The 24,278-nt window shown below is 42.3% G+C and overlaps 2 protein-coding genes across 2 annotated transcripts in view; one reads left to right on the top strand and one right to left on the bottom strand.

Annotated features, from left to right (window-relative positions):
* The window catches only part of capn1 (calpain 1), a 126,870-nt gene extending 121,344 nt beyond the window's left edge, over positions 1-5,526 (bottom strand). Inside the window, exon 1 of the mRNA XM_084312569.1 lies at positions 5,398-5,526. The gene's annotated coding sequence lies outside the window, so the exon portion shown is untranslated. The remainder of the gene's footprint in view (positions 1-5,397) is intronic.
* Positions 5,527-6,698: 1,172 nt separating this feature from the next.
* The window catches only part of sf3b2 (splicing factor 3b, subunit 2), a 50,020-nt gene continuing 32,440 nt past the window's right edge, over positions 6,699-24,278 (top strand). Inside the window, exons 1-10 of the mRNA XM_084312890.1 lie at positions 6,699-6,834; positions 7,755-7,801; positions 8,087-8,137; positions 13,466-13,702; positions 14,473-14,523; positions 18,347-18,476; positions 20,203-20,297; positions 20,790-20,898; positions 21,623-21,735; positions 23,855-24,070. Of these exons, the coding sequence (XP_084169016.1) occupies positions 6,705-6,834; positions 7,755-7,801; positions 8,087-8,137; positions 13,466-13,702; positions 14,473-14,523; positions 18,347-18,476; positions 20,203-20,297; positions 20,790-20,898; positions 21,623-21,735; positions 23,855-24,070 (1,179 nt within the window). The 5' untranslated portion in view covers positions 6,699-6,704. The remainder of the gene's footprint in view (positions 6,835-7,754; positions 7,802-8,086; positions 8,138-13,465; positions 13,703-14,472; positions 14,524-18,346; positions 18,477-20,202; positions 20,298-20,789; positions 20,899-21,622; positions 21,736-23,854; positions 24,071-24,278) is intronic.

The following is a 24,278-nucleotide window of genomic DNA, read 5'->3' as shown; positions in this document are numbered from 1 at the left end:
TTTAAAAAAATAATTTGGCTGGTAAGAAATATGCTTGGCGGGTAGATTTTTCCCATCTACCTGCCACTGGCCGGTGAGTCAAAAAGTTAATTTCGTGCCCAGGATATGGATACAGATATTCTCAGCCCCCCTTTCCTCTGAGCGTTCCCAGTGATGGCTTACTATGTGCATGTGCAAACGGGACACACATCTGAGCAATAGCTCAAAATAAAAATGAATGGGCTTCATGGCTGGCTGAATTTTTTGCGTTGTCTGATTCTGAATGTATAACTTGCCTATGCCGGTACCGTGACTTTGTTTTCCAGCGCGTACTGTGTTCTGATTTCCTTTCACTCGCATGAAACCAGCCGCGTCACCGCAGGAAACTCTACTGTGATTGGACGTTTATGCGCCTTGTGGAATGTGGGACTTGTAGTTTCTGAACTATTAACACATTGGTCGCCAAAAATGGCGTAAGTCGTTATTGCCCGCCATGCGTTGAACGCCAACAACGGCGTAAATCGTTTTTGGGATCAATATTACATTTTTTCGCCATGGCATTCATAATTCATCCAGCCTCCCTCCGGACTGCAGGGGCACCCTGTCTGAGATTGCAACGCCTCAATACCGCCGCCTGGTGGATGGTCAGGCGAGTTACACTCTCGCCAAAACCGGAAGTGGCGATCGGTGCGTCGAGGAAATCCCTCCGGCAGTCATATCTTGTTACGTGGATCCAGACAAACACTCTAGTGCATTTGGATCGCTTTTGAAATGCAATAATCTATATGATTTAGGCGTTTATTGCGCCATACAAACCGGAAATGGATGTAGGAGATCGACGTCAAATAATTGGGATCTTTTTCCTCCAGTCTCATCGGCGAACGATAAGAGGAATATAATGTTATTTTCAGCCCGATTGTTTATTCATTTCACTGCAAACCATCTGCTCAACATATCAACCCATACTAAATAAAGCCGTTACTGACGATCAGGGAATTATAAACGACCCCCCCCCCCTTTCCTTCACGCATGATGAAGCATAATGTATACCGATCATATACATTTGAATTTTTTAATATCGTGTGTATAGGAAAGAAACGCCAATCGATAATCTATCATATGCGTCAGGGCCTATAACTAGCGTTTTTGGAATTACAGCAGAAAAGCTTAAAAACATACTTATATTCTAGACAGTATTAACACAACAATGTATGAATGAAAAAATATAACGTTCCCACATCCTGAACGATAGATAATCGATGTTGAATGGGCCATAGTAATGTCAATATAGCAATACAATTTAAAAAGTTATAGCCCTGCAAAGAAGGTAAACATCTCCATAGGCTTTCAACGGTGGCAGACTGGGTACAATGATGGGCACAACCCCCGGCGCCCAATGTGTTAACAGCAGAGCTGTTTGTAATCTTCACTCGCACACTGCGAGTAAATGATTTTTCCGGTTCGCACACACATATTATTAGGGGCAAATACGAGTGAAATGCTCGCACTGTAGAGCATATATATAATTATATAATTAGTAAACTGTCTCTGGCTTTTCTTGCCCCCCTTAACTGATTTTCAAGGGCATTTGGTCAATTTTCAAGGGCATTTTGCCCCAAGCCCCCCTTAATTTCTAACCCTGATAAGGATTATATGCAGATATATAATAGACATATATATATATATGGGCAGTAAAAATAAATATATAAATGTATATATACGGTAACAGCACTATTGTACATTCTATCATACAGAATTATATGGATGTTTTCTCCAATTTGGAAAACATTGCATCTCAAGTGGCACGTGTCGGCCTAACTAATGTTGTACAACATTATAGAATAGCCTGTTCCACTCGACGGGGTCGGTACCGACCCCTTTTGACCTTATTAAATTATAGGCATATTTTTATGAAGATGCAAAATAATTTGTGATTTTAAAATCAACCGTTTTCAAGTATTAATATCACTACTATGTCACAAATACAAGTAGAATGTAAAACGTTAGGTTGGCAATAGTTTAGCAATAGGTTAAAAGTGTACTTATATCATTTTAAGTTTTCTATTTGCGATAGTCTATTTGACCCGGAACCGGAAATGGAAATGTTGAACCATGGGAATTGTAGTTTTTTTGCAGCCATTTTGTAGAGAAGATCGCTAGCTATCGGCCTGTGTTGAAATTTCTCCGATCTACACTTCCTGTCACATACTATGGTGGTTCAAAGTTCAGCGTTCTGAATGAATCATATCAATAATTGTTATGATTCGCGATAATAAGCTACAAAAGGTAACGTTTTGACAAATATTGAAACCCAGTCAGTTTCTCCACACTATTGTTATCATGTAGGAAGAATTAGATCTGAAATTAGTTTCAAAATGGTTACACTGTGGGGGAAATAAAATAGTACACTACAGTCGATTACAGTAAATATCAGTATCTGTTATTATGCACGCCTGGTGATACTATATCCAAATTGAACTCTGCCATTTGAAAGATACTATATGTATATATATATATATATAAATGTGCGAATTGGCTATAATAAGGTAATGTATAAGCATATATTCTATATTCTATAATAATATTTCAAATTGCATTGGTCCGGATGGGAGAATTCAGTACTGTATATACAGAACCTTCAGTTTGATCATCTTCCCTTTATCAATTTCCTTAGATCTTTTGTACACGTGATCTCAAGAGGGTACTGAATGAGCTCAGTGGCAGTTTTTTAAGTTTGGTCATTATTATCATGGTTTTATTCACTGTCAAAGATGAAAAGAAAAATCATAATTCATATTTTCCTTTGTTTCATCACAATTTAAGCAAGCCTAGTAATAGACACAATATTTCTGACACTGAGAATACATTCATTGAGGTCCATAGATGTTCCTAGATACCAAGAATATGCAAATAGCCCTTGTAGAAGTGGAGCAATATTCCATTTACCTAGGTATACATTTTATGCAGATTTTCACCTGGGGTGGAACAGGCTATAGTATAAAACATATCTTTAGAGGCAGATTCTAATCATATAGCAGCACTGTGGAGAAGCCTGGATAATATAGCAGGCCATAATATTGTTTACCTTCTGTAAAAGATAGCGACTATAAAATGGTGTATCCATCTACACTGTACAGTATCTGTCTATTTATTTGCCTATTTGTTGATGATGCAAATCCATTGCATCGCAGATAGTGATGGTACAACGGCAGCAAATAATCTGCAGCGAGAGGCCTTTCAAATTAAAGGAAATGGATACCCACATTCAAAACCGCTCTTAAAGAGCACCTACGGGAGGCTGCAATTCTAAACTGGCCACCGTAAATGCCCAAAACCCCCACCACCTCCTAATAGACAGTCTCCTCCCCACCGCATGTATATTCCCTCCCCGCCGTATGTATATCTCTCTCCCACCCACCCACCCCTCCTAATGTACAGTCCCCTCCCCATCATATGTATATACTCTGTCAGGATCTAGGGGTAACAGTACTGTATATTTGAATACCGTTTATGTCACAAATGTATCAGTACTAAATACCTATATGTCCCTATGCCATAAATGTCATGTATGTTGTGTATGTCATAAATGTCTAAAATGGGGGACCCTGGTGGAAACAAGACAAACATCTTTCTCAGGTCTGCATCCCCTTAACAATTGTGTGTATTGAGCCGTACTGTATTGTACCCATTCTGCAATCTGTTAAATAAAGTTTTTCATTCATTCATTCATTCATTCATTCATTCATTCATTCATCAGCTAGCCTATATCTTAAAACTCCGGGAGCAGCGTTTTTGGCCAACAGTTAGCTGATCCGTATCCACTTCCATTCATTAGTGCTAAACGAAGCTATCTTGCAGTTGGATCGTTTTCTACTGAACGCACAGAGAGTAAATTTGTATTCATCTTCTTGTCTGACTCTGGTGATTAATTAATGATTGGAGGAGGACTTTAGACTTCAAATAATCATTATTTCACACAAAAATACATCTATACCAAAGATTGGGGGGCGAGACCAAGGGAAGAGAAGGGAGAGGAGAATCTACAATCGTTTTTTGGTATTGGTTGGTATTGTTACTTACACCCCTACCAAATAGTGTTGCTTACTTGCCTTGATAAGATACGGTGAAGAGAATATGGATTTTGTACAGGTAGAGTAGCCCATTACCTGCAGGGACTTTCTGCCTGTATCAGGTCCACAAGTACCCTTAAACTGTACAAAACCCAGGATATGGTGTAATTCATATAAATCAATAATAGACTGCAAACCATTAAAAAAAATCCTTATGTAATTTCCGCCTCTTTCGATTAGGCCTAATTTTATTCAGACTCCTTCATCTTTATGCAGAGAACGAACGAGAGAAAGAGAGAGAGAGAGAGAGAGAGAGATTGGGCTGTATAGAATGAATCGTTTTGCTGGCTAAATTCGTTGTTCATTGTTTTTGAAGTGTCCAGTAGTCCTACCTATATGAGCACTAGTGTGTCCACAGTGTAATTCTACATGCCTTCCCTATAGCAGAGCGGGTCATATGTCAGGGAGTTCACTATGTCATGTATGTCCCTATGCCATAAATGTCATGATGTCATGTATGTTGTGTATGTCATAAATGTCACTATGAATTGAAAATGGGGGACCCTGATGAAAAACAAGACAAACGTCTTTCTCTGGTCTGCATCCCCTTAACAATTGTGTGTATTGAGCCGTACTGTATTGTACCCATTCTGAAATCTGTTAAATAAAGTTCTCATTCATTCATTCATTCATTCATTCAAACACTGTTTGGGCTTCAGCAAAGTGTAATTAAATAGCCTAAGTGTCTAACCTTTTAAGCTGGATAAACAAACCATACATGGGCGAATGCTTACTGGGTGTGACTGGGTGTTTTTGATCAATGTCTTATATCTGAGTCAGGGAGCCTACTAGTCGGCTCTGGCTTCACCAGATAAAAGTCGAGCGGACAGAAACAGATACAATTTGCCATCAAATAGAATCGGGACGCGTCCAGCTGTAACTCTATAAGTACCAGCTTCTCAACAAGTTGACCCAAGAACAACAACAGCTGGACCCGTTTCGGTCACACCCCAGTTTCACAATTGGTCCCGTTTCCGCAAGAGTAATAATAAAACATGTTTAAACCTAGTATATGCGTAAACTGTTATAGTTTGTTGTTGGTCTGAAGAAGAGAGCGTCGGCCGCAGCTCGGTGGAATTCTAGGCTACAAAGTACAAACACGTTTGCACGATTGTTACAACGTTTCCGAATCGTGCAAACGTGTTTGTAGCCTATAATTTCAACGTTCACCCTTCATGTCTCATAATGATACCGCATATGACTTTATTAATAATACACGCACTACTCCACCCCAAACACAGAGGAGGAAGTTTACTGAAGCCAGTATTAAAGGAGTTGTGCTGCTTACCTTTGTGCTGTTAGCTCCTTTGAACGCGGTTAGTTGTATGTTCACTGTGCTGCCCGACTTTCTCTGTTCCCTTCCATGTTTAGGTTCGTTACATCCCCTCCCCTGTTCGCTCATAATATTTAGAAACGCCCTGCTATCACTGTCCGAGTCATACAGTATGTGCCCCCCCCCCCCCCCGCTGGAGAACGCCGAATTGATTGATTGATTGATTGAAAACTTTATTAACAGATTGCAGAATGGGTACAATACAGTACGGCTCAATACAAACAATTGTTAAGGGGATGCAGACCAGAGAAAGACTTTCGTCTTGTTTACATGAGGGTCCCCCATTTTCAATTCATCATAACATATTATGACATACACCACGTCATACAGATAGACAGTACTGCTACATCTATACATTTATGACATACCAGATTTACAAATACAGTACTGTTTGTGATACAAAAAGAGTTAAAAAAAAAAAAAAAAAAAAAAAAAAAAGATTATATACATTTGAGGAAGAAACTGTACATTGGATGAGGTGGGGGGGGGCTGTGCATAGGAGGTGGTTGGTGGGTGGGGTGGGACCTGGAGGTAACTGTACATTGGATTATCGACGAAACCTTACTTGGTCCCAAGAAGAGCGTCTCGTGTATTATTGGGTTAGGACATTTACATTGGAGGGGGTTGAGTTAGGACATTTACAGGGGCCAGTTTCGAATTGCAGTTTCCCGTAGGTGCTCCTTGAGAGTGGTTTTAAAAGTGGGTAGTGATTCACATTCCTTTACAGCTGTGTGGGTAGGGCGTTCCACATTGATGTGGCATATTGTAATTGTCTGTCCGTTCATGTAACCAAAAACGACCAAATCAAATTCATTGTATGTGGAAATACCTTTCTGATTTGTTCCTGCCTTTCTGAAATGTCAATTCACCAATCAAGCTGTATTAGGTTATAACTTATAATTGATGTACAGTCTCTGTTTTGAATTGTAGCCTCTCATTCGTATAACCTATTAATCTATCGTTAGTTTAGCTAAGCTATTGTAACCACAAGAAAATTATGTTGTATTGCTGTCAAACCAGTGCCCCTTAGAGAGAGAAAAAAGGCTTTAAAATAGGGCTTTGTGTCAAACTATAAAGCAAAGTATTTGACTAATTCAAGCAGCAATCATTGCAAACACTGACACCGACTGGTTGAATATGAAAAACGCGGGCGCCCTCACTTTGGACTGCATGTCCCACGAGCCCATGTTTTCCCGTCATGCCTCGCGAGGAGTGTCGTTGATCGCGTGTCTGTGTGTCGTTCTTGAAAGAAGAATCTCAACATGGCAACCGACGGACCGCCGGGAACCGATTCTCTCCCGTCCGATTTGGGGACTGCTATCGCCGCGCTGAACACATGGAGCCACCCGGAGCTTCAGAAAAAGCTGGCGGAGCTGGGAGCGCCCACAATGGGTAAGAAAACACCGATAGAGAGGCAATGCGCCTTGGAGGAGGAAAGACTGTGTTGTTTAGCTAACGTTAGCATAGCTGCTAGCCTAGCTTCCGCGGCGAGGATTCAGGCCTGCAGTGTCTGACGTTACGTGGTCACTCTTGAATGAAAGTTTCGGGCTACAAGCAGGTGGTTAGCTATTAAATGACGGTCTACATTAATGCTATACCGTGCAACAAATGGATTTGAATTCAATGAATTTGCCAGCTAGCGAAGTAGCAGCTAGCCACCTCGGGGATTTGGCCAGCTAACGTAGAGCACTTGAAGATATTATGTGCTGCACACCCGAATGTTATCAGGTGCAACACGAAGCCAATTATTCAGACATAAGGATGAAGAAAATCTAACGTCACTGCATTTCAAAGGGTCCAGGTGCGAATGGCGACCCGGGTTGTGTCAGGAAATAATGATCTGATATTTCTCCCCACTGTATGTATATTTCTCTCCCAGTCCCACCCCCTCCTAATGTACAGTCCCCTCCCCATCATATGTATATACTCTCTGTCAGGATCTAGGGGTAACAGTACTGTATATTTGCATATCATATATGTCACAAATGTAACAGTACTAAATACGTCATGTATGTCCCTATGCCATAAATGTCATGTATGTTGTGTATGTCATAAATGTCACTGAATTGAAAATGGGGGACCCTGATGTAAACAAGACAAACGTCTTTCTCTGGTCTGCAGCCCCTTAACAATTGTGTGTATTGAGCCATACTTAGTGTATTGTACTCATTCTGCAATCTGTTAATAAAGTTTTCATTCATTCATATAAGAACTAACGCTAACTGACTTGACTAGTGGCTTTGTACTTTATAATTACCAGGCAGTATTCTTTTTACGGAAATAATCCAATCACAATTTCCCTCTTTCCCAAGGCCCCAGAGAGGAACTGATGGACAGGCTGAAGGGATACATGATCCGGGTAAATGATTACACATTCTAGACATGATAACTTGGCTTAGCTTTTTTTTATAATTAACTTATTATTATGGTAAGTTCTTCAAGTTCAAGTTTGTTTATTAGTTGTCATAGTAAAATAAAGACTACTTTTCCCTGAAATGCTTTTTTCCCTGTATGAGCTCCTGGGAGTGTGCTAGATTAAAAAAGTATAACATAGAAAAGGTCAAAAGTACATGAACAAAAAAGTGTTCAGTCAATATACATATATACAATATATTAATATAAGGCTGTTGTTTATCTCATCCAGACAGGGATCCTCCTCATCAAACACAAAGATGACAAATCCATGGGCTCACAGGTAAATCACAGCACATGTCAAGTGTTCCTATATAAATCCCCTTGGGGAAATTGAGGTTATCTGCTAATCTGAAGGTTCCCGGTTAAATCCCGGCAGTGTATCGAAGTGTCCTTGAGCAAGACACTTGGTGCCTTGCATGGTCGCCTCCGTCGTCAGTGTGTGAACGAGAGGCATACGTTGTAAAGCGCTTTGGATAAAAGTGCTATATAAATGCAGTCCATTTACCATGGGGGTCTGGGTACAGACAGGAAAACTGATAATAATAGAAATAGAACTATTATATGGAACTATTATAGTAGAACATAATACATCTTTGATTGTACAGTTCGGGTAGCATGTGTTATTGGGTTGGAGCAGCTGGGTAGCAACTAGCGTCCTTGTCATACAACATATTGTTCGTCAACAAAGGTTTTTTTCAAGACGACAACGAGACGTGACGTCACGTTATTGAAGACCACGTGACGCCAACGCAACTAAATAGTTAATTACATATCGTTGACCACAACTGAGTACACAAATGTAGTTTACAAAAACCATGACGAATTCTCTCTTAATTTATGTTGACTAAAACAAGATGAGACAAAATAATTATAACTTTTAGAATAAGTCACGTTATTATTTCAGCATTTTCCGTTTCCGGGTTAAGCTCTGCAGCGTTTATGGCCCACTAAAAGCCAAGCTACATACGTGAGGCTAAAAACCGTGTCCCAGGTCTCTCGTGACTACAGCTTATACCAATAACCATGAACGGAATCTGCTACTCTCTCAACACTCCTGCGGCAGCCGAACAGTTCTACCAAAAGAACATAGCATTTAAGACGACGGAGGCTGAGAGGATGGCTAGGCTGCCAGAATAGCTAATAGCCTGGGAGTCGGGACCTATATCCCAGACACAGACTTGCTCTCTTTCATCTGTGTACACCCACTACTATCAACATTACACATGGATACAACAAGGACAAGACCACGTTCACTCAAAAAGGTAATGTTAGTATGAAAAGAAAAGAAACAGACGAGTACTAACACTGAGATTGTCCCTGCTATAAGTTATGAATCCCTTTAGCGCTTGAAGTGCACTAAAACGTTGTAATGACTTTTTATTTTTCATATAATGTTGGGTACATGCTCAGTAGAGTTAGAACGCTCCCAGTCTTAGGGGCTGTGATATTTTGTTACCACACTTTATGCACATAGAAGTGCTGTGGCAGGGTCGCTAAGCTAATATTATTAGCCGAATGCTCTGATGGGGGCCGCCATTTTAAGTGACGTCAGCGATCTACGGTACGACTCGAGGGACAAAAGGGAATGTGTGTGTGAAATTTGTACAGTAGGTCCCAGTAAGAATTGCAATCAGTGGGTACTGTGTATTTACACTATCCTAATGTTGCTTTGTTGGTTAAAAAAAAAAGCTATTTAAATCAGAATATGTTCCATTCCATGTCTGACTTTTTCTGAATCTATTGACCATTTCAAGGAATGTTTGGTTACTATTGTATTGGGCTTCTAGTCTTCTACTGAACTTATTGTGAATCAGCTGATAGGGTTTGGGCTAGACTATACTTAATAAATAGGATTGCATTATTTACAATATAAAAATATAAAATGCCTTTTTTTCATTAGCGAAAACTAGACAAAAATCATCAGTTTTCTGCGACTAAATCTAGACAAAGTCAAAATCGAGACTAACACTGACTAAGACTAAAATGCTCAGACATTTAGTTGACTAAAACTGACTAAACGAAAAATAAATGCAGATGACTAAATATGATAAACGAAAAAGGAGCACTTGACACATGACTAAGACTAAAACTAAAATGAAAATAGCTGCCAAAATTAACACTGTGTAGCCCTGCTCCTCTGCTTGACCGGACTGGGCGGATATGACTCGTCGAGTTGCCACGGCCCGTGGGGATTTTCAAAATAAGAGTATCGATATGAACCGAACGTTGTTAGCTGCCGGAGCCATAGATATTATTACTGGAGCTGCGCTTGGGGCGGAAATGAGACCCGCCACAGGATTTCAAAATAAGAGTATCGATATGAACTATTTTGTTACACGCCAGGTGGCGGGCAGACCTCTCATTGTTACTCGCCAAACCTTAAATCTGCCCGCCATTGGCGGTTGGCGGGTACTTATTTTGTTCCCTGGTTGGAGCTTGGTGAGAGGAGCAGCAACGCTAAGTTTATCAATACCTAGGCAATCGTTGAAATGATGGCTAATTATACCAGTCAACATCACGCCAGATAATGTTTAAATAGTTCATGACGTTCAAACAAAGCCAATGTGTCCTTAAACATCTCAAATACTTTATACAAATAATTTTGTGAGAGCTCACTTAATACTTGCTTTTTATATATAAACTCATAAAAAAAAGTTTGGAAACGTTATTTCGGTTGATTATTCCTCCCCCTTATTTATACCAATTGGTATAGTTATAGTATTTTATATTGTTGCAAATAGGGATGTTCGATATTGGCTTTTTACCTATACCGCTATTGTCCACCTCTTAATTTCCGATACCGATATCAACCGATACCGAACGGAATAATTTCAGGTAATTAACATATCCAGTGTTTCCCACAGGATTTTCAGAGACTATGAGGGGTGAACCTCCGACCCTCTAGTTTTTTTTGTGTACATTTTAAAGTTAAATGCATCAATCTGGTGCTCTTTGAGAGCAAAATAAAGAGGCTAGATCTATGATGAACTTTGTGCTCAAAACACAAAATCGACTAGACTAGTGCTTCCCAATCCTCTCCTCGAAGCACCCCAGCCGTTCAATGTATTTGTTAAATCCCACCACCAGCACACCTGATTCAACTTAACTAGCCCTTTATTAGTTTAATCAAGGTGTGCTGGTGGTGGAAGAGCTGCCGCGATAACCGCATTACCGCGGTATCGCTGTTGCATCACGCTCACCGCAGAGTTAGGCTGAATACCGCGTCACCGCTGTTTTTTATCATAATAATAAAGTTGGCTTGCGGCTCTGCAGATATACCCTACTCGGTTCCAAGCGACCCTATTGGGTAGAAGTGGTACCAGAAAAGTCATGTGAAACATTGCAGACCACTGACTGGTCAGAAGAGAGACGCGTCACACTTTGTAGCCTCTGAACGAAAACAGAACGCCGCCATCTTTACTGCCTCGCTAAGGATGCATTTCATTCAGGATTTGTTTGCGACAGAACCAAGCAATAAACAAAAAAGAATGGATTCACTGTGTATTCTGCCTTATTTATTGATGAAACAAAACCGACATCAACCCAATTTACCACCGAGCGGAGAGTTTAGTGTCACAACAAGATCGCTGATGTGTTAAGTTTGTTGTTGTTATTATTAGCCTAATACTACCGTCAGCCGATATACACGAGAGGTAACGTTAAACCCGGGTTTGCTTGGTAGAATACACAATGAGAGGTAACGTTAGCTTTGGCAGAATAGACGCAACGAGAGTCTGGTTAATGTTGTTATTGATTGATTGATTGATTGAAACTGTGTTAAACTCTGGCTTGCTGCAAGCCCTCGGACATCTATGCCCACGGAGCTTTCAGTGTACACAAGCGAGCGGCCCCGCCTGCATCCCCACACGGAGACAAACGGAGTAGTACCTGGCTGCAGTGGAAAAGGAACGAAGTACCAGGTGCCTAAAGCGGGTCGAGTCGAGTAGGTACTATGCAGTGGAAAAGCGCCATTAGACTAGAGGCAGGCTATAAGAGTAGACTACTAAAAAAAAAAAAAATGCATTCAAACTTTTTTTTTTTTTGTGCGCACTGTGCGGTAATAACCGCGGTGGTAGGAAATATTTCGCAAATTCGTGCGGTAAGGAAAATATCAATACCGCGGCAGCTCTGACATGGAACGGCTGGGGTGCCTCGGGGAGAGGTTTGGGAACCACTGGACTAGAAAGCATACATTTGAGCCATCAAAGAAATTACGCAAAAGTGGTTACCTGTGTTGAACTGGTTTATTTTTTAGAAGAAAAAAATATATAGTGGATTACTATTACGACTACTACCACTGCCAATACTACTGATACATCCCTATTGGCAAACTGTATATAAAAAAAAAAAAGTATAATTATTATTTTGGTTCATTATACAACTGTGGCGGGACTACACAGTCAAGGTAATTAATGGGAAACCCTGATATCTCTTGTCGTGGAATTAACACAACATTATGCATACTTTTGACGATAAATAAAATCAGAATTTGTTCTTACTTGCTTGCCTGGGCAAATAAAGGTTAAATAAATGTAAAAAAAATAATATATATATATATATATTAAACCGATACCGATAATTTTCGATATGACATATCAGCCAATATCGGCCGATAAAATCGGTACACCGATAATATCCGACATCCCTAGTTGCAAAGCCTGATTAGTCATCTTTACAACGGGGTACAACAAGGAGCGTGCATTCGTGGAATGAGCAACACCGCTATACCCGTGTGTCCAAAAAAGATGTGCCCAAATCGCCTGCAATATTGATGATTGCACTCTCACAGTAATTTAAATAGTTTTATATTGTTTTTTAAGGTTCAACAACAACATTATATACATACAATACATGACTACATATAACCACACAGTAATAAGGAAGAAACAACACATATTGGTCATCTTTACACTTTATTAATTTCACACTGTCTGGGACCTTAGTAGCGTGTGGAAGATCCATACGCAGTTACAACAGCTTGGCACCTCCTCCTCATGCTGGTCACCAGCCTGGTCACACCTACTTTTTTTTATTTATTTTTTATATATACAAACCTTCTCTTTCTCCTATTTTTCTCTGATTTTCTCCCCGTCCCAATTAGTCCTGCCAATTCCCCCCCTCCCCTACCTGGTTGTTGTACGCATGTTCTCCCACGAGTCGGTACAAGGGTGTCCTGATGTCGAACGCACGCTTCCTCTGAGATGTGCGCCGTCAAGCCAGTGATGCTCTTTTCACTTGGCAGCGAGGACTCTCATTTGGTGAAGTGTAACGCGTGGGAGGGCACGCCATCTCCACCAAGTCCTCCCCCCGCTTAGCAAGCGTCGAGACCTGACCTGTAGGCGTCGCTGTCCACAACGCCAGATTCCCACCCCCTAATACTGCCAATTGTATTAGTATGAACGGCCAGCCAAGCTGGTAGCAACGCCGAGAGCTGGGCTCGAACCCAGCGTCTCTTGCGTTGGTGATGAGCGCAATCTCCGCTACGCCACCTGACCGCTCGACACTACTATTTCTTTGAGGAGCTTATATATATATATATATATATATATAATATATACAAGTAACTAAAGTAGACAAGTGAATGTTAACCCCTCCCACCCCAATCCAGATGCAGGGCATGCCGCCGAGGCCCCCCATGTCCATGCCCATGCCCCCTGGTATGGGCATGCTCCAGGCCATGAGTATGATGGCCGGAGGCCCCCCGCCGCCTGGCATGCACATGGGTATGGAGCCGCCCGGCATGCCCCCGGGCCTGTCCCAGGACGAGCAGCTGAAGATGGCCCAGCAGAGGGCGGCGATGATGATCCAGCAGGAGGAGCGGGCCAAGCAGCACCAGGTGCGGGGGGTAAGAACCGGACACATTTACTACTATTACTTACCTCTCCATAGGGATGCGCCAGTACTACTGTTTCCGTGCCCGTTCTGACTACTGCTAAACCTTTAATGAGACTGAATACTAGGGGTGTAACGGTACACAAGAACCACGGTTTGGTACGTACCTCGACTTTGAAGTCACGGTTCATTTCGGTACAGTGGGGGGGGTTTCAGAATGTTACATGTAGTTAAAGTAACGTTGTATTAATTCGGTACACAGCGCGCATACTGAACTGAAGGTCCCATATTGAAACGGTTCGGTACAAATACATGTACCATGTTACACCCCTACTGAATACCAAACCCACCCAGTGCTTTCTCAACAGTGTTAGACTTAGTTCGTTTTGGAGATCAAAGCGGACAAAAATGATTGAGATTTAATAAATGTTCTCCCTTTTTAGAGGGATCAAATATGCTTCCGTGTGGGGAAAACGCACGTCTCTTTGCTTGTTATACGTGGCTTTTGGTATCGGAGAGGGGGGGGGGGGTCCTCTGATTGCTGTCCTATTTTATCCTGGTATCAACCTGATATTAGATGCCAGTATCGTATCGGTGCGTCTCTACTTCTAAGTTTGACTCTAGGAATAAAATGATATTATATCAAGTTGCTGAGAGAATCCTGTTCGGCAGCAGCGCTCGCAAAGACCTGCAGTCTCGCTCTAATGTCTCCTTTTGTATTGCAGTGTTTGTGTCCAAGTTAGAATATTGCTCGGTTAAGAAACTTGTGTGTGTGTGTGGCAGGGTGATCCCCGTGCTATGGAGGAGCAGGAGCTTCTGGAACAGCAGAAAAGGGTAAGGGGACACTTGCTATTATCCTGGTTAAGGTCACAGACAGGATAAGGTGCTTATCTCATGTTTTCTTACCCTTATTATTAGTGCAGATATACCTCTGTATACATCAGTAAACATAACATTGTGGTTATTGAGGTTAAACTTTTTTTTTTTTTTTTTTTTTTTTTTAATTGCGCACTGCTGTGGGTCCTGTCAAATAAAACCACAAAACTAAAAAGAATTCGGTGCTTTACTCTCTGTAATAACAAAATGTTTATTTCAGGTTAAAAAAAGAAAAAGAAAACGGACTCCAAACTTCTCAATTTCAACATTGTTATTTATTTAGAACATTTTCTTATTTATTGTTGTAACGCACCACACAAATCTCCCAAATTGTTCCTCCAACCTTTTATCTATTTATTTATTTTTAATATGGCATGTACCGTAAATATTCATTATGTATGTACTCTAGTACGGACAAAATTCAGTCGGTACCCTTAAAAGTACAGAGTCCGCTACTTGACCCTAAAGCTAACACGCACTCCCATCACACTTTAACTTCTGCTATGACTAGGGATGTCCCGATCGCGTGTAGCTTATTCCCAGCGGAAGAGTGCGTCGCGTTTCTCTGATTGGCCATGACGCCCATGTGACCGCGGCAGCGCGAGAGTGCGGAAATAGGCTGCATCCTCCACGTCAAGAAAGACAGACAGGCATTCTCTGTGACAAACCCTAACCTTAACCAACTCCGAAATAATGCCTAACCTTAACCCTCCCTAACCTTAACTTAACCCTAACCTTAACCAACTCCGAAATAATGCCTAACCTTAACTTAACCTTAACCAACTCTGAAAGAATGCCTAACCTTAACCCTCCCTAACCTTAACTTAACCCTAACCTTAACCAACTCCGAAATAATGCCTAACCTTAACTTAACCCTAACCTTAACCAACTCCGAAAGAATGCCTAAACTTAACCAGCGGAAGAATGCACGTTTATAGCGGGGGGAAAAATTGAAGTGATTCGAACTTGTGACCAACCGCACCGCAGGCTCCACAGCACGGCGGCATACCAGTTGAGCTAAGCGGCGAATGAAAAACATCGGGGATTACGGCTACATAATGCCGCACGCTCTGCTGCTCCGCTCTGCGGCTGCCGCGGGGCGTGTCGCAGCCAATCAGGGAAAACGCGGAAGCACTCGGCAGCACTCTTCGGCTCCAATTAAAGGTGTCCCAATCACGTTTTTTTTGCTCCCGATCCGATCCCGATCATGGGATTTTGAGTATCTTCTACCGATACCGATCTTTCCCGATCCGATCAAAAAAAAAAAAGTATCTATTTTTAATTTTTTTACTTTACATTTTTGTATTTAACAAACATGACCATGTTCACGTCTTAAACTCATACTGAGGCCTTAGTTTTGGTTTTAAATTGCATATCATCATTCATTTATTTATTGTCACACGGAGCAGAAGAATTTTGCCAAAACAAACCAATAGTATCCAGCTGCAGAACGGCAGACCAGCCACACTCTCAGACCCAAACGCATTTCCTTTGATTTAATTATACATCAAATGATTTATGTCAAGGATTGCAATGCCTCGCTTGAATGAAGTTAACTTTTCACCTGGATAACGTCAACATTCAGGGTGAATGTAATGTGAGAAATTGGGATTAAAAAAAAATATATATATATTTTAATTTGGGTCTGAGAGTGTGGCTGGTCTGCCGTTCTGCAGCTGGATACTATTGGTTTGATTTGGCAAAATTCTTCTGCTCTGTGTGACAATAAATAAATGAATGATGATATGCAATTTAAAACCAAAACTAAGGCCTCAGTATGAGTTTAAGACTTGAACATTCACGTGATTGGATCGGGACATCCCTAGCTATGACCCATTGTCGCCTCCATATATTTGTATTTGTAAACACTACTGGATCCTACACTGAATCGGAACGTGCAATAATGTCAATGTTACTCACTTGTGCCTTGTATATATATCTTAAATCTTTTTTTAATATAAAAATATCTTAAAAATATTCTACCCCACATAAATGGCATAATCATACTCCCTTATTCAATAACAATGCACTCTTGATTGGAAAACAACCTATAAGATTCCCTAGATGGGAAAAGCAAGGCATACACTCATTAGGAGACGTTTTCAACAAACAGGGTTTTTGTAGTTTCAATGAAATACGCAAAAAATGTAATCTCACAAGTCCACATATTATTTTTACGCACAGTTATTGGCATGTTTGAAGGCTCACGGTGTCCCATTAAATATACCAATTGTACACCACAGATACCACACATTTTTCTATGAAAGAGAGACATCGAGAGGTTTTGTATCAGATCTTTATCATCAATTACTAACGGCCTCGTATGAAACCCTCCATCTAGACTTAGCCTGGAGGAGGGATATACCAGACCTGGAGACAGACTTTGACTGGCAAGAGGCCTGGGCAAATGTACGACTTGCATCAAGGAACCCGGACCATCAACAAATCAATCTTAACTACCGTAATTCCTAATAGTAACCCCGGCTTGTATTTGTTTCAACTGTAGCGGGCTTGTATTAGGAGGAGGCCTGTATAAGAGGGAGGCCTATATTTCAAATTTTCAAACGGATCATATGAATAAATCAACATTTTGTGTCAGTTTGAACCCAGTAAAATGTACTGGGTTCATTTATTGAAACCAAGTACTGTATGAAATAGTAAACAGTGCAATTACAGGTGGTCACTGGTCATTTCAACGTTTTCAAAGTGAAATCAAGTAACTAACTCAGTATGCAGCTCAGTATATTAGTAACCCGGCTTGTATTAGGAGGCCGGCTTATAATTGCTTAGCTCAAGAGCGCACCCGGCCATTAATAGAGACCTGGCTTGTATTTGAGACCCGGTTACTATTAGAGGAATTACGGTATATTCACAGGACATACTTAACTCCTATAAGACTGAACAAAATGGGTCTTAAACAAGACTCCAAATGCTCCCTATGTATAAATGGGGACGAAGGGACATTTATGCACATGTACTGGGACTGCCCACCAGTTAAGATATTTTGGAAAGAAGTGACCCAGCAATTAGCAAATCTCTTAACTCTGGATATACCTGTACACCCCTCTGTATTACTGCTAAATTATGTCTTTGAGCATGCAGTACCTCCACAGCTAAAGAGATTGGTTTTATCCGGTATCACAGTGGCTAAAAAGCTGATAGCATCACGATGGTTTCAACCGGAAAAAATTTGCCTGAAGGTCTGGACTCATGCATATCTCGATGTGATTTATCAAGAAATATCTACAGCAAGAATTTTGGGTCTCAATGAATCCAAAATGACATTGTGGTTAGAAGTGGTGGAGGGAATAAAAGCTAGCATATAATGGTAGTGTCTGGTTAGGAACAAGTTATAATGGTTGGATTATCCAATGGGGGGTCCGGGAGGGGGGGTATATCCTGTATAAGACATTTGACTAAATGGTAATTTCATTGGATATATTATGCACTGTGAATTAATGCTTGTATATCTTATCGTGTGTTGTCATGTTTGTTTATATGTCTGTTTAAAAAAATTAAATACAAAAATTTGTTTTTAGCATCACTTTTAGTGACTTTTTAGTTAAGTATTATGTGATTTTTTGTGAAGGGCGCGCTAGCAACGTAAGATTTTCATTGTACGGCAAACTGTTTGTCTAACTGTGCACATGACAATAAACAATCTTGAATATTGCACATATACATTTATTATGTACCGTATGTACTCGCTAGTACGGACATAATTCAGTCGTACGCTGCAGCGGCCCTAAAGCTAACACGCAATCCCGTCTCCCTCCACCAGGCGGCTGTGCTGTTGGAGCACGAGAGGCAGCAGGAGATGGCCAAGATGCACCAGGGCCCGCCCCGGATGGGAGACATGGGCCCCCGGCCCCCCATGATGCCCCCCATGCCGCCCCTCAATGCCATGAGAGGTACGGGAAACCCATTTCACTGTATGCTTGAATGCCGTGACAAATAAAACTCTTGACTTGACTACAATTTAGAATGTGCAGGTATCACGTGTGTGGGATAAATGAAGGACAAATTAATGGTTAGTGAGTTCAGATTCAGATTCCTTTATTGAGCCATTTGTGTAAAAAGTAAAAACACATTTGTAATTGTTGCAGCAATACAGTGTATGCATTTTCTTTTCTTTTTTCCCAGTAAACAACACCGACACAGACACATGACAAGAAACGAAACAGTGCAGTGGAGGATTAATCAATAAAATACATATATATATATATATATATATATATATATATATATATATAAAGTGAAGAGTGCAGAGTTCCAGTACGGACTAATGCGGTTTGTGGTGTGCCGGGGCGGATGAGTCTCGTAGAGGGGGTGAGAGGGGTTCTCCAGGATGGCTTCTAGCTTTTTCCTCATCCTCCTCTCAGCCACCACCTCTAGGTTATCCAGCTCACCACCCACTACTGAGCTAGCCTTCTTCACCAGCTTGTTCAGCTTGCTGGAGTCCCTCGAGTTGATGTTGCCCCCCCAGCACACCACAGCAAAAAAGAGGAGGCTGGCTACAACCGACTGGTAGAAAGATAGCAGCAGTCGGTTGTACACCTCGAATGACCTGAGCAGGGTTTCCGTTGTCCGGTAATTACAGGTATTTGACCGGCAAAATCTGTTGAAGTCCGACATATTTAATCTCTCCGGTCTTAATGTCTGGTGAAAATAATTCCCTCTAAGCACAATTTGATTATTTGAATTGTATTAAAATAGGCTAAAATTAAATAGCCTATGCGATGAACGAAACAATCATTACATTTGTTTCATCGTTGCTTCACCAAGCAGGTATACGGTAATAATGTTGTCAGCGGGAGCTTGCTGCTAGATTTGCGACTGCATGCAGCTGCAGAGCCGGAGCTGCACACCAGCATTGCCGGCACAGTGCAGTACTCCAATTCAGCCATTGGCAATTCAGCTGTTGGGTGGGGGGCGCTGCTGAGCGGTCCCCAGATAGAGCCTGAAAACAGCTGAATCTGCTGCTCTGCAGCGACATACTCTCGCAAATAAGTCGTTGGGAGGTGGAGAGAGTCATCACGCAAACCCACGATAATGTTGCCGTCTCTCTCTGCCAAATTTCTCAGTTCTTCGCTTGATATAATTAATACAAATGTCCAATATAACGGAATTCGTTAGCTCATAAAAATGTGATTATAACAGACTGCTGTTTATTAATGTCTGGCGACTGTCCACAGACACCTATTTGATTTAAAGTCGGCAGCAGCACAGAGTCTCTGGACTTATTTTATTTGGAATATAATGACTGTATACGCAAAAGTAGCCTAGTTTTAAGTTAAAATATTATAAATCTACATGCCTTGAGGATGTCATTCTTTATATAGCCTGCCTATCAATTGTTTTTAAGTTCAATAAACTCTGACCGGAATTTCTCTCATTTGACCGGTAGATTTAAATCTACCGGACCCTGAGACCGGCAACAATCTTTTCTAACGGAAACCCTGGACCTGAGTCTCCTATACTATATATACTATTCCAGCATGCTGTTCACCGGTGTAGTTGTAGCCTAATAAACGATTACAATTTCTTTATAATTTAACGACTATTCAAACATTTGAAAATGGATGCCCATATATATATATATATATATATAGTGATCTGTGGCCCGTCTGTGTGTAGGTATGGATCCCCGCGGGCCGCTGCCTCCTGGTGTGAACATGCTGCCCATCCAGAGGCAGAGGGTGCCCCCGCCCCCCGGGGAGGACGGCAGAGAGGTACGTCACTACAGGCCTCCAGTCCAGTGGTGGGAAGCTAGAAACCCACCTGCCACCGACGTGCAACTTGAGTTTGACTGATGATGCTACCCTCACTATACACTACAGGTGCAGCTCAATAAATTAGAATATTGTGGGAAAGTTATTTTATTTGAGTAATTCAATTCAAAAAGCGAAACTCATAGATTATCGATTCATTACATTTCAAACCTTGTTGTTTTAAGTTAGATGATTATGGCTTACAGCTCATGAAAGCCCAAAATTCAGTATCTCAGAAAGTTTGAAAGAAAAAAAAAGCATATAGAAATGTCGGCCTTCTGAAAAGTATTTTCATGTATGTTCACTCAGTACTTGGTTGGGGCTCCTTTTGCACAAATTACTGCATCAATACAGGGAAATATATTGACTTTTCCACGATATTCTAATTTATTGAGCTGCACCTGTATAGCTGTTAAATGGATTGTAGCTGATCGTGTGTGTTTCTGTCGCCAGGCCTGGCAGGGAGAGGAGTCTGGCATCACAGGGCCCAAGATCCCTCAGGCTTTGGAGAAGATCCTCCAGCTGAAGGAGATCCGACAGGAGCAGCTCACTGGACGCCCAGGTCAGTACGGCCTGCCTACACGGGCAGAGGTCCTGGTCCAAAGCGTTTTCTTCCAGTAGGGGGCGCTCTTGACTTGGCAGTAACAATGCCCCCTTTCATTGTGACCATTGGTCCGGTGGTACCGTCGTGAGTGGTGTCCTTCAGATGAGATGTTAAACCCAGGTCCCAACTCACTTCGGTCATTAAAAAACCCTGGGGCGCAAAGAGTAGTGGGGTTCACCCACATTCCTGCCCAAATTCTCCTTCTGGTCTCTGACATCATGGCCACCTAATCCCTCCCCTTACTTGACTGATATCAATCCTATGTGGATTCCAGGAAGAATAGCGGCTACCTTGGTGGGGATTTGAATGATTAAACAAACAAATATCCAGTCAGTTCGGTGGATAAAATAACCTACAGTATGAGGGCTGACACGACACATTACAGGGTAAACATTTAGATCTACTTGGTCCCTCTTCTAGCAGTTTGAAAATCACCACCGCTTATAGGCTAACCTAGTAATGCAACCGTAGAAGTCACACATTTAATGATTAAGTATGAACCCAGCTAATTAATTTTCCCCAATTAATTGTTGGGAGAGAATGCTCATTGATATTATGGAGAAGATAATTAAGATATACTCCGGGACGTATATTCACTGGGGTTTCACTCTCCTTAACATAAATACAATCCCCAAAGACGATGAAACTTACTATTTTCCGCTTTGTTTCCTCTCCCGACCAGGAGACGAGGAGGAGGAGGAGGAGGAGGAGGAGGCCGGCAACATGGAGGCGACCAGCTCCTCTGCTCCTGTTCTGTCCGAGACCGAGGACGACGACCAGTTATCCAAGAAAGATGTGAGCGTTCACCACCAAATGTCCTGAATGCTTTCCTTTTTTTTTTAAGCTGCAATACACAACTCTGGAGAAATTGGCAAGTGTTGAGTTTACCTGGCCAACGGAAATGGAGCCGGGTCTGCATCACCTTTCAAGCCCATGCAGCCTAACCTCGTTCCCAGTTTTATCTCCGTGAGATAAAGCCTGGTAAATAACTACTGCTGAAAGTGTCTGTGGGGTAGAATTTCCGGTGTATGTACTTCCCCGGGAAGCTGCCTCCGAACGGACCAAACTTTTTCCGAATCCTGTCGGCAAACAAGCTAGAACGTCCCGGCCATGTAGTAAATTCTTCAGGCAAAGCCGTTGCAGTGGCTTAGACAAGGAAATATTGTGCACTTCACACGTCTCTTTTTTTTTTTTTTTTACCTACTTTTTTTCCTCCCTTTTCTGTGATTTTTCTCCCATCCCAATTTCCTCTCGTGCCACAATTCTCCCTCCCCTGTCCTGATCGTTGCTCATATGTCCCCCCCACTGGCCGGTCGTAGGGAGGGTAGAAGCCCATCGCATGTCCCCTCCGTTACATGTGGAGGCAGCCAGCCACTTCTTTTCACCGGCCAGCGCGGACTCTCATTGGCGAGGTGTAACGTGTGGGAGGCTCACACTGCCCCCGCCATCTCCTGTCTTTGCTGTGCAGGCGCCCTGACCGACCTGTAGGAGTCGCTGTTTACAACGACCAGATTACCACCCATCGACTTCCCTCCCCGCTGATTCTGCCAATTGAGTCAGTATGACGGCCGGCCCAAGCCGGAGGCAACGCTGACAGCCGGATTCGAGACCGGTATCTCTTGCGTTGGTGACGAGCGCAATGTCCGCTGCGCCACCCAGCCGCCATCCACTTCACACGTTTCTATAATTGTTTTGTCGAAACCGGAAAGCCTGTAGCCTGTACTTCCTGTACTTCCGTTTAGACATTTTAGGAGACATATCTTTACCAGCCTACATGCAGCCCAACAAAGACTTTTCACAGAGGCACCCGTTTTTATTTTTTATTTTAAACTTTCACAAAACAAAAACACAGCATCAACAACACACCAATAATGATAATAATAATAATGAATAATGAACTAATAAATAATAAAAAGAATACTAATAATACTAAATTAAAAATAACAAGTCAAAGGTAAAAATAACAAGTCAAAATAATAAAGACATCACAAACGACACAAAAGACATTAGACAGGCGGCTGGGTGGCGCAGCGGACATTGCGCTCGTCACCAACGCAAGAGACACCGGGTTCGACTCCGGCTGTCGGCGTTGCCCCCGGCTTGGGCCAGCCGTCATACTAACTCAATTGGCAGTTAGTTAGCGGGTGGAAGTCGATGGGTGGTAATCTGGACGTTGTGGACAGCGACTCCTACAGGTCGGTTGGAGGACGCCTGCACAGCAGAGACAGGAAATGGCGGGGGTAGTGTGAGCCTCCCACACGTTACACCTCGCCAATGAGTCTGCGTTGGCAGGTGAAAAGATGTGACAGGCTGCCTCCTCGTGTATCGGAGGGGACACGTGATGCAAGGCTTCTATCCTCCCTACAACCGGCCAGTGGGGGGCATATGCAAGCAACGTTCAAGACAGGGGAGGGGAGAATTGGCACAGTGGAATTGGGATGGGAGAAAAATAGGAAAAAGTGGATCAAAAAAGACATTAGACACTAGACAGACAGACACATTCCTCCCCCTCCCTAGACCGCCGGACTCCCCAGGACCAACACCCCACTCCGCCACTACATGGAGTCTGTGGAAGACCTTTTGTAGCGTGTGCATGAGCTTTAAAAGTGATGCAGAGCTCGCTCTATTTCTGCTCGGCAAGTAAACTCACCCTTGCTAATTTCTCAGATTTTGCCTACTGCTGCTTTAAATCGAATAACTGGCATTCAAGGTGTCTCCGCATAAACTGTGTTCCTGGCACAGACGGGGGAGGGTATATTCTAGTTGGTGTTAGATCTACGGTGCCTCTGAGCAAGGCACTGGAACCCTAACACTTCTCTGGAGAACTGCATGCGTACGACTACTGTGTGTTTACCGATATATCCAAAGAGGGGTCGGACGTATTGGAAGTTAAATGTTGTGCTCCCCCCCCCAGAAAAGCCGGCGGCGCAGGAACCGCAAGAAGAAGAACAAGAAGAAGCGTGAGCAGGAGAAGAAGGAGCAGGTGGTGGAGGAGAAGAAGGAGCAGGAGGGAGACAAGGACAAGGAGAAGGAGAAGGAGCCTGAGGTGGAGATCGAGTACATCACAGAAGAGCCGGAGATCTACGACCCCAACTTCATCTTCTTCAAGAGGATCTTTGAGGCCTTCAAGGTGAGACCGGTGAACTCTTAACCCCTTAAGCCCGTTTGGTTCGGTACCAGACAGATTTATTTCACACAAAGCCGCAGCCACTTGACGGGGGCGCGCGGGGGGGGGGGGGGGGGGGGGTGTATTGACGTGAAAGACTTGTTTATATCTCACCTTTCTGTAAACGTCTAGAAAAAAAAACGTGTTGCAATCCGGTAAAAAATGGCGGATC

The sequence above is a fragment of the Notolepis coatsorum genome (assembly GCF_963971535.1).
Source record: "Notolepis coatsorum genome assembly, chromosome: 4".
Lineage (NCBI taxonomy): Eukaryota > Metazoa > Chordata > Actinopteri > Aulopiformes > Paralepididae > Notolepis > Notolepis coatsorum.
The sequence above is the reverse complement of the archived record's forward strand: the minus strand, read 5'-3'. Positions and strand labels throughout refer to the sequence as shown.